General features: G+C 45.7%; 1 protein-coding gene across 1 annotated transcript in view; it reads right to left on the bottom strand.

Annotated features, from left to right (window-relative positions):
• Positions 1-1,042: 1,042 nt before the first annotated feature.
• The window catches only part of LOC109553113 (uncharacterized), a 115,707-nt gene continuing 102,460 nt past the window's right edge, over positions 1,043-14,289 (bottom strand). Inside the window, exon 3 of the mRNA XM_070780462.1 lies at positions 1,043-7,665. Coding sequence (XP_070636563.1) covers positions 7,609-7,665 — 57 coding nt within the window. The 3' untranslated portion in view covers positions 1,043-7,608. The remainder of the gene's footprint in view (positions 7,666-14,289) is intronic.

A 14,289-nucleotide genomic window follows, 5' to 3' on the forward strand; every position in this document is an offset into this window, starting at 1 on the left:
CAGAGACCCTACCTCCAGCTCCCAGCCAGGAGGCTATGACATCACACCAAGGCACACTTGAGCAGCAAGGGACTCAGTTCTGCTCATGGATATTTTTGGTAGCCTAGCACTGCACTGACAAAAAAATTTGAAATCATTACTATCATTTGAAAATCAGACATAAACATCTAGATTCTCAGCTTCTCTGAAAAATTCAGAAGATTTAACCATACCAGGTATCTTTCCCACAATCTCTGTCCTGTTTGTATCCTCACTTGTCTCCCGTCTGGGTTTGGGAAACATGCAAAGACTTCTGGTAGATTCCATGGGTGGGTTGCTGCTCATTCCTTGACCTAGAGTCCTGGCTCTATAATAAAGAATCACAAAGCTGGATTGTAGTCAAAGACTTTGGTCCAAATCCTCATTCGGAGGTGGAACAAAGAGGCCCAGGGAGGGGGAGGTGACTCATCCAAGGTCACACAGGTCATCTGTGATGGGGATGGGAAAGTACCCAGATCCCCATCCTCCTAGGTCAGTGCTCCTGTCCTCATAAACACTGAGACTTCCTTAAGAGATGTGCTTGCTTCACTTTAAAGGTCATCAGCCCTCACTTTTCCCCTCTGTCTCTACCGAGGCAAACGTTTACCTTGCAGAACTGAAATTTGATCCTGAGTGGTTCCTGCTTGTTTTACAAGGTGTTTACATGACTCCGCCTTTGTCCTCCCTGACTTCCCTGTGGCTTGGCTGTGGCTGCAGCTGAGTGAATGTGGCTTCTGCAGGAGGAAGACTCTCAGGCAAAGAGATTCACCCCGGTGGGTGTTAGGGAAGGACATGTATCTCCAACGTAGTCTGGCTATTTGTTTCACCGTCTTTAGCTGAAGAGCAGAGAAAACCAGCTTCAGATGCATTATTTGTCCAGCATGGTCACAGGCAATGCTGGCAGCAGCAGATGATGTACGTGTAATTCCCCATCACCCTACAAGAATCTACAGGGTGGCCATTCTCAGAGGTGGAAGCCTCCCTCTGCTAGGCATAGGGCCAGGAGCTTGACAAACATTTTGGCTGTTTTTAATTTTTTTTAATTTATAAAAATAGTCAAACATATACCAAAGTAGAAAAGGATTAGTACAATGAACCTCCATATACCTATCACTCAGACTCAACATTTAAAGATCTTGCTGTGTATACGTTCTAATCCCCCTTTTAAATTTTTCTTTGACATGTAATTCATATTTAGTGAGATTCCGATATATTTAGTGTACAGGTATGTGGTTTTTTTTAATTTGAACTTTTATTATTTTGAAATGATTTCATACTTATAGGAAGTTACAAAGATAACACGAAGAATTCCCATATACTCTTTAATGTGACTCCCTACATGTTAAAATTTTACCACATTTGCTTTATCATACTTTACACACATATTGTCATTGTCATCATCTTTCTGAACCATTTGCAGGTTGGTGAGTTTTGCCATCTATGCAATTATCAGTGAAATCAGATTATAAAACATTTCCAGCACTCCAGAAGGCAGCCTGGTGCTCTTTTCCATTTCTCATTTTTCATTGCTTTTCTTTCATTTTCATTTCAATTCTCATTCTCATTTTTATCATCATAGATTCATTCTGCCCTTTCTTGAGCTTGATGTATGTGGAATCATCCCCCACTATATTTTTACTCAATTTTTTAAAACCCCTGATCTCATGCTGTTTCCTTTCTGTATATTTTGTAAGTCTCTCTAAAAGTTACGGGCATTTTCTTATATAATCGTAATGACAATGGAATTATGTAAAACGTCTTCACAACAAGCTACTGGGATTATCTCTATTTTACAGGTGAGAGCACAGACCCAGGGAGGCGGCAAAACTTGCCCAAGGTCAGCCAGGAAGTAGCTGGTGGGGTGGCAGTTGTCCACCAGAGCCTGTACTTAGGGCTCCCTAGTCTCAGATGTGAACCCAGTGAAGGGTCCTTGTGGAGGTATTTGCCTTCTCGGGGGCACATGCAAGGCTGGCGCCTCTGCAGACCCTTTCCTGTGGTTCCTCTCAGCTGAGTGCCCTTGGCACATAGCACGTGACAGACCAGAAACGCACTCAGAGCGACCCTTTGAGCACCCGCCCGCATGTACACTCACTCACACCAGCACTCTTGAGAATGTTGCCTGCGGTCTCTGGCTGCCTCTCTTTAAAGACAGAAGAAAGAAAACACTCAGCGCCCCAGTGGCTGAACAGACTGAGAAGGCAGATGTGTTTGAAGGCTGCTCAGAGCTTCCCATTCACCAGAATCTAGACCTCAAAAAGATGCCAAGATGAGTTAAACAGTCCAAATGCAGAAAAATACATTTCCTGCCTTTAATATAGATATTTTAGATCATAGTTGCAAATGAGTTCCAATAATACACAAAGTCACCTTTCATTTAAAAAAAGAAACTATCAGTAACACCCACAGCAATCTGCTTTCCAGGAGACAATTAGGTATTAGTAGAAGGAAATCTAAAAGGGTATTTTCCCCACTCTGGAAGCCCAGCACAGAACTTACTGGAAACAACTTGTTGTAAGCCTGGATGAACTGCTAGTAATCACGATTTTATTCAATCTCATAAATTGTATGGCTCATGAAGCAAGTAGATAATTCAGACTTAAATGTATTCACATATAAAACCTTACCCTTTTCCCAGGAGACAGAATTGTTTGGTAAATATATCTTTATTGCCTGTTTCTAAAACAGAGCTGGATGGACCTGCTTGATTGGAAATGGATTTTCAGCAAAAACATATTTTTCAATTCCTTAGAAATAGACTCCTCCCTCCTATCCCACCTTCTTCAAGTCTCTATTCTCCACATGATGGGCCTGTTGAATCCAGGCCCATCTTACAAGGTTTTCAAGCTCTCTTTGCTTTCCACAAAAATCGAAAGAGGGGCCTCATAGACCAGGGGATGATGGTGGCGATGAGTGGAGCCTCCCTGTCTTTCCCTCCTTCCCTCCCTGCTTCCTTTCCTTCCTTTTAATTAGCTGTCTGGCTCCTTTGTAACCTGTTTTATGTACTAAGCTTGTGTACAAGGCTCAGACAGTAAAGAATCTGCCTGCTATGGCAGGAGACCTGGGTTCAATCCCTGGGTCAAGAAGATCCCCTGGAAAAGGAAATGGCAACCCACTCCAATATTCTTGCCTGGGAAAGCCACGGACAGAGGAGCCTAGTGGGCTATAGTCCATGGGGTTGCAGAGTCAGACACGACTGAACAACTAACACAACACTTGTGTATAAGATAGCCTTTGGAGAACAACTGGCCTCATTAACCTTTTCTTTCTCTAGCATGCGAGATGCTAGGTAAGTCAACATGGTGGTGGTTTAGTTGCTAAGTTGTGTCCAACTCTTGGGACCCCATGGACTGTAGCCCACCAGGTTCCTCTGTCCATGGGATTCTCCAGGCAAGAATACTGGAGTGGGTTGCCATTTCTTTCTCCAGGAGATCTTCCCAACCCAGGGATCGAACTCAGGTCTCCTGCATTGCAAGCAGATTTTTTATCGACTAAGGTAATTCCCTAGGCTGTCAGCACTGGGTAGGCCTGGGAAGTGGCCTTGGGTCCTGTAGCTGTCAATTCTGTCCTGAGGCCCATGGACTTGTTGCCATGGTGCCTCCACCTCCCCAATGACTTCTGGGTATCCAGAGAGAGAAAGTGTGATTTTAAATGGAAACCAGCAATACACACTCCAGTGTTCTTGCCAGGAGAATCCCAGGGATGGGGGAGCCTGGTGGGCTGCTGTCAATGGGGTCGCACAGAGTCGGACAGGACTGAAGTGACTTAGCAGCAGCAGCAGCAACACACAAAGGCTTGAGAGGCCTTTCAAGCTTCCTCACCTCCTCCTCTTCCTTTCTCCCCTCATCCTTATTATTTTTATAAAGTTACATGTTGGGGTCTTCCCTGGTGGTCCAGTGGATAAGATTCTGTACTTTCATTGCAAGGGGAGCAGGGTTGATCCCTGGTTGAGGAACTAAGATCCCACATGCCATGTAGCACAGCCAAAAAAATTAAACCACCACCAACAACAACATGCTCATGGAAAAATTAGTAAAACACAGAAAAGTAGGAAGGGAACTTCCCTGGTGGTCCAGTGATTAAGGCTTCACTTTCCAGTGCAGGGGGTTCAAGTTCAATCCCTGGTTGGGGAACTAAGATCCCACATACTTCCTGGCAAAAAACCAAAACATAAAACAGAAGCAATATTGTAACGAAATCAAAAATGACTTTAGAAAAAAAAAAAGAAAGAAAAGTAGGAAGAAGACCAAAAAAAAAACAAAAACAAAAACAAAACCTCATCATCCACTGGCTAGATACAAGAAGGTGTTTTCATCTTTAAAAAAATTTTTAAATGTATTTCAACATAGCTTGGATCATAAAGCATGTAGTACAACTTTGTACTCTGCTTTTTTTCGCAGACCTGGGTTCGATTCCTGGGTTGGGAAGATCCCTTGGAGAAGGGAAAGGCTACCCACTCCAGTATTCTGGCCTGGAGAATTCTATGGTTGTACAGCTGTGGGGTCTCAAAGAGTTGGACACAACTGAGCAACTTTCACTTTCATTTTCAACCTTTCACTGAGTGGGGAGGTCCCTCCCCTGTCTCTCTCCAGCACGAAGCAAGAGGGTTGCATTTTGCACAGAGCCTGTGCTTATGGTGATGGAGCAGGCAGCCCCAAAGACCAGCTAGGAATGAACTTCTTTTAAATTTTGACACAAACACTATTCACATGGAGCATGGCGAGTGCATGGTCAAGGTCTGTGACCCAGAAAAGTGCTCCCCAATTAGTGGTGCTGGAGCATCGCTGCTTCTGTGCAATAAATCACTTCCTTGGAGCTTTCAGGAGAGCTCACTGCCCTCTTGTCTCATTAATCATATGTATATTTCAGGTTCTTAAAGCCTTTCCCACACCTTTATTATTCCCTCCAAAGGACCCAGCAAAAGGTCCCCTCCTCTCCCTGCACCATCAGAAAGCACTCTCTAACATACAGCCCTATAGAATGTAATGCCCCCAAAGGAATGATGGAAATATTCACCAGATGTGTCTGCACCAGGCATCGTGCCAAGGCATTACGTGTATGAGATTTCACTTAATCTTTATGAGGCAGGACTTGTTCTCCCCACTTTGCAAATGAATGAAGTGACACTCAGAGCTAGAATTATATGCTTAAGGCTCCCAGGGCTTCCCAGGTGGCGCTAGTGGTAAAGAATCTGCCTACCAATGCAGGAGATGTAAGGGACATGGGTTCGATCCCTGGGTTGGGAAGATCCCCTGGAGAAGGAAATGGTGACCCACTACAGTATTCTTGCTTGGAAAATTCCAAGGACAGAGGAGCCTGGCAGGCAAAGAGTCGGACACGACTGAAATGACTTAGCACGCAAGGCTCCCAGGTCGGAAGGGCAGACCTGGGACTAGGACCCATCTCCCTACCTTACCTGCCCTGTCCGGCACCGCAGTCTTGGATGATCAGTTGCAGGACCCCTTCATTGTGGCCAGTCAGGACTCTCTTCCTCACCATGATCCTCTTTCTGGCTGGAGGAGCCAGCCACCCTTCCTCCCAGGCCTTCTTAGTACCAAAGGTAAAGGTGTACCCTTGGCTGCATCGAAAGCCCTCATAGGATCTCCCTGGAGCCTGACAGTGTTCAGAGAAATGAGGCAGGCAGAGCTCCCTAGAGACAGGGCCTGTTTATTTTATTTCATTTCACAAATACAATGAAAAGAAAAATTCTGCTAATAGGACTGCCGATTCAGCATGCCTAAGCAAGCAACTCCAAGTAAATACAAAGCATCCCAGCACACCTTGAGATTGATGACAAGTCAGGAACAATGACAGGCAACCAGAAACTAATCAGGAGAGTTGTCTTTTACTAAAGGGAGGGGGAGGGAGAGAGAGCAGACAGGAGGGCGCAGCTGTTATAACCAACTCCTGCTGACTTTGTGCCTGCTTCTTTTGGGGCCCCTGTGGCTCCTAGGAGCTGAGGAAGCAGCCAGGTGGCTCTCTGGGCTGCCTGAGTGCTTGCATACATACACGTGAAGTTGCTCCAGTGTCCGACTCTTTGAGACTCTATGGACTGTAGCCCGCCAGGCTTCTCTGTCCATGGGATTCTCCAGGCATGAATACTAGAGTGGGTTGCCATTCCCATCTCCAGGGGATCTTCCCAACCCAGGGATCGAACCTGAGTCTCCTGGGTCTCTTGCATTGGCAGGTGGCAACTCTGACCAAACCATCACTTTTCCTCCATGGGGAATCTCTCTGCCTATGAAGGAGGGGCTTCCTCTGGTCCAGGTGTGATAAACCTTCTGGGGTGCTGAACCCTGCCCTTCAAGCCTTGCTGGCAAAGCACGCTGTCTCCTGGGCCAACACCGCCCTCCTTCTAATACTGTCCTGGCACCAGCAGCTGTAACTTGGGGCTGATGGATCATGGCCAGCCTGCAAACTGCTGTCAGTCACCTCCTGGGTTGGGCTGGTCTTGAGTGGACCATTTGCATGTTGCCTTTCCCTGTTCTTATCTTTCTCCTTCTCCCGGCAGCTGTCTGTGGTAAGGAAGCTGGTAAGTGAGTGGGCCACTGTCCGCTGGGGGTGGCAGAGAAACCCAAACTGTGCTCTGCTCTGGGCATGTATGGTTCACAAGTCCCCTCCTCTTTCTGGTCACGGTTAGCTCACCTGGAGGTGGTCTGTGCTTGTTCAGTTCTTAGAAGGTACAGCTTAAATGTGTCAGAGGACATTCATGATCATAAGCTTACCCTTGACCTCACATCCTATATCCTAGTCAAGAATTTTCCAGAATGTCCCATGCTCCTGTACCTTCTCCATGCCCTCTCTCCATGCCTCTACTGGGCTATTTAAGTCTTAACTCCAGCATCACCTCCTCCCTGGTCCTTAGGAGGCCTTATTCCTCCTGCGTGTATCCCCACATCTTGTCTGTCCTCTAAAAGGCAGGTAACTGTCACCCAGTTAACTGCTGTACACTTTTTAAACCCAGTTCAGTGCTACATCCCAAAGAAATACACCCAAGAGAGGTATCTCAGGCACGACTTTGTAAAATGCAGGCACGTGAGAGGGGTGAGAAGCACTGGATCCATTTCCAAACCCCCAAATCCTGCTACAGAGGCACCAGACTCAGACCCCCAGTTTTCTTCTAAGATTCAGAAGGTCTTCCTGAGCCTGAGAGCCACCATCAGAGACATTAGGTTGCTTGCACTTCTTTCCATTTTAAGGTTCAGCAGTAACTTCTAGGAGCGCTAGTCCCCGTGGATGGGAAGTGCTGCTGGCTTCCTTGGTTTTCACTGTCTCTTTATCACAGGGCAAAGGGCAGAGCACCATTGTGGGGCTGGAGCCTTTTAGGTGTGTGACTCTCATATCCATGCAGACCTGTGTCTTCAGGAGCCCCTGGGCTCCACCAGGAGGGGGACACCCACACCTCTGCAGGGAGAGATGGGCAGGGCACACCCAAGTGTCCACTTGTAGGACAGTGAGGCCTCAGAGGTTTCAGGCTCTCAGGGATGGCAGCCTGGTGGCGGAGAGCTAGAAGACCGGGTTTCTGCCCAATTCTGCCCTTGTGAGCCGCGAGTTTCTTCCTGCTGGTCACAGTGCAACAGAGTTTCATCCTCTTCAGCCAGGCTTATTCTCCAGCTCCATTAGGTTCTCTGGGTACCTGGTTTTCTGGTCCTAGGAGATAGAGCAGAGGGATGTTCACATTTGGGGAGAATGTTGGGATGATAGAGCAACTGTCATCCAGAAACCACTCACGGGTAGGAGCTGGCAGGGACTTGAGAGTCAATCAACCCATTTGTCTTAAAACTTAAGGATGCAAAAAGTTGGAGGGTTTTGCTTTGTTTTAACTCATGAAGGGCATGAACCACTTAGTGCTATGAAGTAACTGAAGAGGCAGCATGGTGGTCCAAATTGTCAGGCACCAAACTGTGGTAGATACCCATGATGGGGATACATGGATCACAACCCTGAAGGAAACTCACAGAAATAGGACCAAGTCTGGGCGGTGCAGTCTCGTGCCTGTGCCACACCAAGCAATTGATTAGCTTAGTGCTGGCACCTGATTCAGATTAGACCCATCCGAGTTCTTACCTGGGAATTCAAAAACTTGGAACCATTTAGAACATAAGACAGGGTGCTCAGGGCTGGTGCACTGGGACGACCCTGAGGGATGGGATGGGGAGGGTCAGGGTGGGGAACACATGTACACCCATGGCTGATTCATGTGAATGTATGGCAAAAACCACCACAATATTGTAAAGTAATTAGCCTCCAATTAAAATTTTTTAAAAAGTCAAAAAAAAAAAAAAAAAAGAACTTACTTACAAAACAGAAAGAGACTCACAAACTTAAGAGAACCAACTTATGGTTGCCAGGGGTGGGGCGGGGGGAGGATGGGGGAAGGGAGAGTTAGGGAGCCTGGGATGGACAGGCACACACTACTATATTTAAAATGGATAACCGACAAGGACCTGTATAGCACAGGGAACTCTGCTCAATGTTATGTAGCAGCCTGGATGGGAGGGGAGTTGGCGGGAGAATGGATACATGCGTAAGTATGGCTGAGTCTCTTGCTGTTCACCTGGAACTGTCACAATATTGTTAATTAGCTATACTCCAGTTCACAATAAAAGTTTTAAAAAAGTGGGAAAAGAGATTAAAAATTTGGAACTATTTGGAGGTGGGAGCTTCGAGATGTGAGACAGATGTGAGTGAGCGTGTTCTCAGCTCATGGAGAAAACTGGGCTGCATGGACAGTAACTCAACGGGCAGAGGAAAGGTGGTGCCGGAGCTCCTGGTTTCAGTCGTTCCCGTAGCCCTGCTGCAGCTCCTTCTGTGGTTGGATGAGAGACCTTTTTATCTGAGCTACTTTGGTTGCATTTCTGGCATTTGCAACCCAGTGTCCTGACTCACAGAAGCAAAACTGTGTCAAGCCATTTCACAGGCTTGGAGCTGCTTGTCCTTAAAACCCCTATCTGATCTTAAGAAAGATCATAGCATCTGTAGGAGATGATGTCAGAAGAGAGTTCTGCAAATTGGAAGTATCTATATCGACATTACATTAGGCTCCCAGAGAGAGCTTTCAGAACCAAACAAATAAAGCGCAACTTCTGGTGTTCCCTAACTGCTTCTGACCTCAGAACCTCCTCATCGATGCTCTGGTCTGCTATGCTGCATCTAACCATTCCATGTGTTTCTAGGGTAGAAGGAGCACTGGACTGGGAGCCCCGATGCTGTTCCTTTCTGTCATTTGACGTCAAACAAACCACTCACCCTCTGTGGATGTTTCCTCATCTATAAAATGGAGGCCCCAGTGGGACTGAAGTTCCAAATTCAAGTGCTGTGACTGTCTCTTGGAAAACGAAAAACAGACCACATGGTCTGAAAACTCTTCAGTCATTTGATTTAGTTCAGTTCAGTTCAGATCAGTCACTCAGTCGTGTCTGACTCTTTGCGACCCCATGAATCAAAGCACGCCAGGCCTCCCTGTCTAACACCAACTCCCGGAGTTCACTCAGACTCACGTCCATCGAGTCAGTGATGCCATCCAGCCATCTCATCCTCTGTTGTCCCCTTCTCCTCCTGCCCCCAATCCCTCCCAGCATCACAGTCTTTTCCAGTGAGTCAACTCTTCGCAGGTGACCAAAGTACTGGAGTTTCAGCTTTAGCATCATTCCTTCCAAAGAAATCCCAGGGCTGATCTCCTTCAGAATGGACTGGTTGGATCTCCTTGCAGTCCAAGGGACTCTCAAGAGTCTTCTCCAACACCACAGTTCAAAAGCATCAATTCTTCAGCACTCAGCCTTCTTCATAGTTCAACTCTCACATCCATACATGACCACTGGAAAAACCATAGCCTTGACTAGACGAACCTTTGTTGGCAAAGTAATGTCTCTGCTTTTGAATATGCTATCTAGGTTGGTCATAACTGTCCTTCCAAGGAGTAAGCATCTTTTAATTTCATGGCTGCAGTCACCATCTGTAGTGATTTTGGAGCTCAGAAAAATAAAGTCTGACACTGTTTCCACTGTTTCCCCCTCTATTTCCCACGAAGTGATGGGACCAGATGCCATGATCTTTGTTCAGTACCATTCAATAAATATTGCTGAGTGATCCCCCTGAGCCAGTTCTGTTTTGAGAGCTGGTGATGTTGTAATGAGCTGGGGAGACAAGGGCTATTCTTATGCAGCTGATGTCCTACTGGGGGCAGCAGAAAAATAAATAAGTCAACCAAGAAATGAACACATAGGGACACTTTGAAAAAAGAGAAGTGCTATGAAGAAAGCAAAATGGGATGCAGAGTGAGTGAGCGAGCTCCTGAAGAGAGCAGGGCAGGCTATTTGAAACGGGGCCAGTCCTAGAAGACCTGGGGCATCAGGCACCATGATAATAAATCTGTCTTGTTAAGTTGTACACCCAGCATGTAGTGATGGGCCTATGGCCAGTGAAGGGTGTGGATAAACAGTTGAAGAAATCCCCATGCACACTGCTTACCCAGTTTTGGTCTCTGCAACCCAAAGAACTGATATCAGACTCAACTTTAAAAAAAAGGGTATTAACTGAACAATGGCTTGAGTAAGGAAAAAAAATGCCCATCTGAACTCACATTTCCTTTGGCATTTCTTTGCTATGGATGGTAACTTAAAAACTTTTCCAGGTTAAGGCTGATTTGGTATCAGTGTTTTTGTTTGTTTGTTTGTTTTCCCCTCCTTGGACAATTGGGTCCCACTCAGTTTGCCCAGCTGCTGACATTTTCAGAAATCTGACTTTCACCATTGGGCTTCTAAATCCTTCTTCCATAATGATTCTAATTGTTAGAAGGAAGGTACTAAGGCCTTAGACATTGTGGCAGGCACATATCATCATTTAATTCTTATAGGACTGAACTTGGTGAAGTTTTGTGATTCATCCTTGGTCACAAGTTACAAACCAATCACGCCTGCCTCTCAGTCCTGGGTTGGTCGCCTAGCCACTTGGCTTCTGAGCTTTACCAGTGGCTCTGTCTACAAATGACAGGAAGCATCCCATAGGAGGCTTTAAATAATGCCATGTTGTGGGAGCTCTGTGCCCATTATCAGTTGATTGGCACAATGGCTCTGTGAGGTGTCATGGACATTTTTATCATGACTTGTCAGCATCCCTTATTCTCTTCTCAGCTTTGCTCCCCCTTTTCAAGGAACTGCACCTGCCTCATTCCAATGAATTGGGTCTAGAGTCATGGCAATTGATCTTGCCAGGCACCAAAAAAAAGGGAGGAAGGCTTCCAGTCCTCCCAGCTCAGTAGGTGGTTCCAGATAACAGAAGAGGTACCTGCTCCCTGTGGACTGATTCTGCTGTGTGACTGAAAATTATACCTTTTTTTCCCAGCCCTTCCTATAATTATATAAACTGTAAAAAACAAAACAACCTTTCTAGGGATAGAATGGACTTCCTGGGTGGCTCAGTGGTAAAGAATCCACCTGCAAAGTAGGAGGAGACAGGGTTTGATCTCTGGGTCAGGAAGATTCCCTGGAGGAGGGCATGGTAACTCACTCCAGTATCCTTGCCTGGAGAATTCCGTGGACAGAGGAGCCTGGTGGGCTACAGTCCATAGGGTTGCAACTGAAGCAACTTAGCACGCAGCATGCACAGGGCAAGAATAGAATTTTTTTCCTTGACAGATAGACTTACACAGCAATGTAATTATTTCTTTGGGTCCGACACCCTCTGATACCTCAAGGAAGCAGGGGATAATTGGTTTATAGTTCTTTCAAATTAAGCTCAAGTAGAAAGACTGGACTAAGCTTTAAAAAATTCCACTCTGGTAATTTATGAAATCTGGCGGCACTGAAAGAGTCAGAACAATGGTCTTTAAGTCTCCAAAATCACCTCTGCACATTTTCTCTCCTATGCACACCACATTTCGCTATCTCTGGTCATCTCATAACTTCATTTAGAGCCACTTTGCAAGACTAATCTTCCTTGCCAAAACCCTAGTCCAAATACAAATGGAAAAACAAGAGAAAAAATAAAAAAGAAATGTACAAGGGTGTAGTCTTTTAGTGCAATTAGCATTAACAATAGCTCCCTTTGACATTAGAAGAAATGGTGCTTTGTGTTTTTCCTCTGGGTTATGATTCTATTTTAAAAAAACCTGTTTTATATATATGATTTTTGAAGTTAGATGGGCTCTAAAGTTACTCACCAATGTTTATCTCAGAGACTTGAGTCCAGGGCAAAATGCAGAATGCCCTTTTCTGATGAGGTCACCCTGGAAGTCCAAGGCTGAGTCTCCAAAGCTTCAGTGAAATTGGAAATTGGAAGTGTTATTTGTCATTTGTCCAAACCTCCAGAGTCACTTCTCAACATGTATTTACCAGCTCCTGTTTGCCCTACTCTGTCCATCGCCATTTCATCCTAGAAGCCCCAGCTGTAGAGCATTTCTCAGCTTACAAAATGCTTTGCAAACATTTTCATATGACACTTACCGCAGCACTATGAAGCTGGCTGAGAAGGTAGCACCAGCCTTACTTTGAAGGTGAGAAAGCTGAAGCACAGAGAGTTTAAGGGGCTTGCTCAGGGTGACGCAGAATAGCAGGTGTTGAACCAAGGTTTCTTTTCTTTGGCTGTGCTGGGTCTTACCTGCGGCATGTGGGACCTTCGATCTTCCCTGTGCCCTGCAGGATCTTTGGCTGCCGCATTTGAACTCTTAGCTGTGGCATGTGGGATCTAATTCCCTGACCAGGGATTGAACCCACGTGCCCTGCTTTGAGAGTGCAAAGTCTTAGCCACTGGACCACCAGGGAAGTCCCTTGAACCAAGCTTTCTAACTTAAAATCCAGTGTGTTTTTCAAGGCCCTGTGGCTCTTTAACATTTTAACTTTGTATGGTCTTACTGCATTGCCAGTGATGGCCCCATTTTCTCCCTATGACACTAGGGTCGGCGTTCAGATAACCCCTGCGCATCTTGTAACCTGGCAAGGCTTTGGCCTGAGTTGCTTGGCCTCTGGTTACAGATCACACCATTTTCCAAGTTAACAGCACCTATTGGTAGCTGTCAGCTTCCATAGCTCCTCCTTTCCTTGGGTGAACCAACACCCACTGGATTCTGGGAAGACACAGATGGAGAGCTTCAGGCAGAGAATTCTCTGTGACCACTGGATGTCAGTACTGATCTACACCTCTTTCCAAGCCAGGCAGAGCCACCAGCTCTGGGATTTAAAATGGAACAGGAGAGGCACGTTGATCAAAAGCTAAGTGTACCGTGACTTCTTATTTTAATTAAACAGTTGGGTTTCTGCAGCCCCATCTCTGAAGGCTGCTCTTCTTGGATTCCCCCTCTAAGTTGTTTGGCTTAGCTGTTCAACTGGACCTGATCTAGCAGGAGAGAGAGCAACTGGGATTCCAAGCAAAGCTGAGGACATCTCTGTTGGCTGGTTAATTTCCTTTCCCAGGATGGTACCACTTCAGATATAGCAAAAGTATCACCAAGCAAAGAGTTTAAGTGGCTGTCTTTGAGATGGGGAAATCGGAAGCCTTGGAGACCTCTGAGATTTTTTAAATTAAAATTATGGCAACGTGTAGTCTGAATAAAATGGAAGAAAAAAAAATGTTACAAAGCAGTCAAAAATGTAGAAGGAGGGGAACGGAGGGGAAGGTAGGGCATGTTCGTGTTCATCTCACTACTCCCAGATCTTCCAAAACGAACTTCCTCTCTGGAGGGACTTCTGACCTTCCTTATTTGGCCACGGCCTCCTGCCACCTTTGTTTTTTGCTATTTCTCATCACACCTACACACACCCACACACATTCATGTAAGTCTCCACGTATTTGCCTGTGGTTTTGCCCATCTGCGATTCTCCCACTCTCCTCCAGATTCTTCTCTTAAAAAACAACAACAGCTTTATTGAGATATAATTCACATACCACACAATCCACCAAAAGTGTAACATAAAATCATTTTTAGTATATTCACAGGTATGTGCAATGTTTCACAGTTAATTTTAGAACATTTTCATCCCCTTAAAAAGAATCCAATAAGCTTTAGCCATCACTTCCCCAGTCCCCTCAGCCCCAGGCTACCAGCCCTAGACAACCCATAATCTATTTCCTTTCTGAATAGATTTCCCTGTTCCAGACATTTCATATAAATGGAATCGTACATGTGGTCTTTTGTGACTGGCTTCTTTCACTTAGAATAATGTTCCCACGGTTTCTCGGTATCGTAGCGTGTCAGAACTTCATTCCTTTCTATGGCCAAATAGAAATATTCTCATTCTCCCTATCTTTCAAAGTTCAGATGAATCTTCGCCTTCTCCA

Source organism: Bos indicus, chromosome 26, assembly GCF_029378745.1.
Source record: "Bos indicus isolate NIAB-ARS_2022 breed Sahiwal x Tharparkar chromosome 26, NIAB-ARS_B.indTharparkar_mat_pri_1.0, whole genome shotgun sequence".
Taxonomy (NCBI): Eukaryota; Metazoa; Chordata; class Mammalia; order Artiodactyla; family Bovidae; genus Bos; species Bos indicus.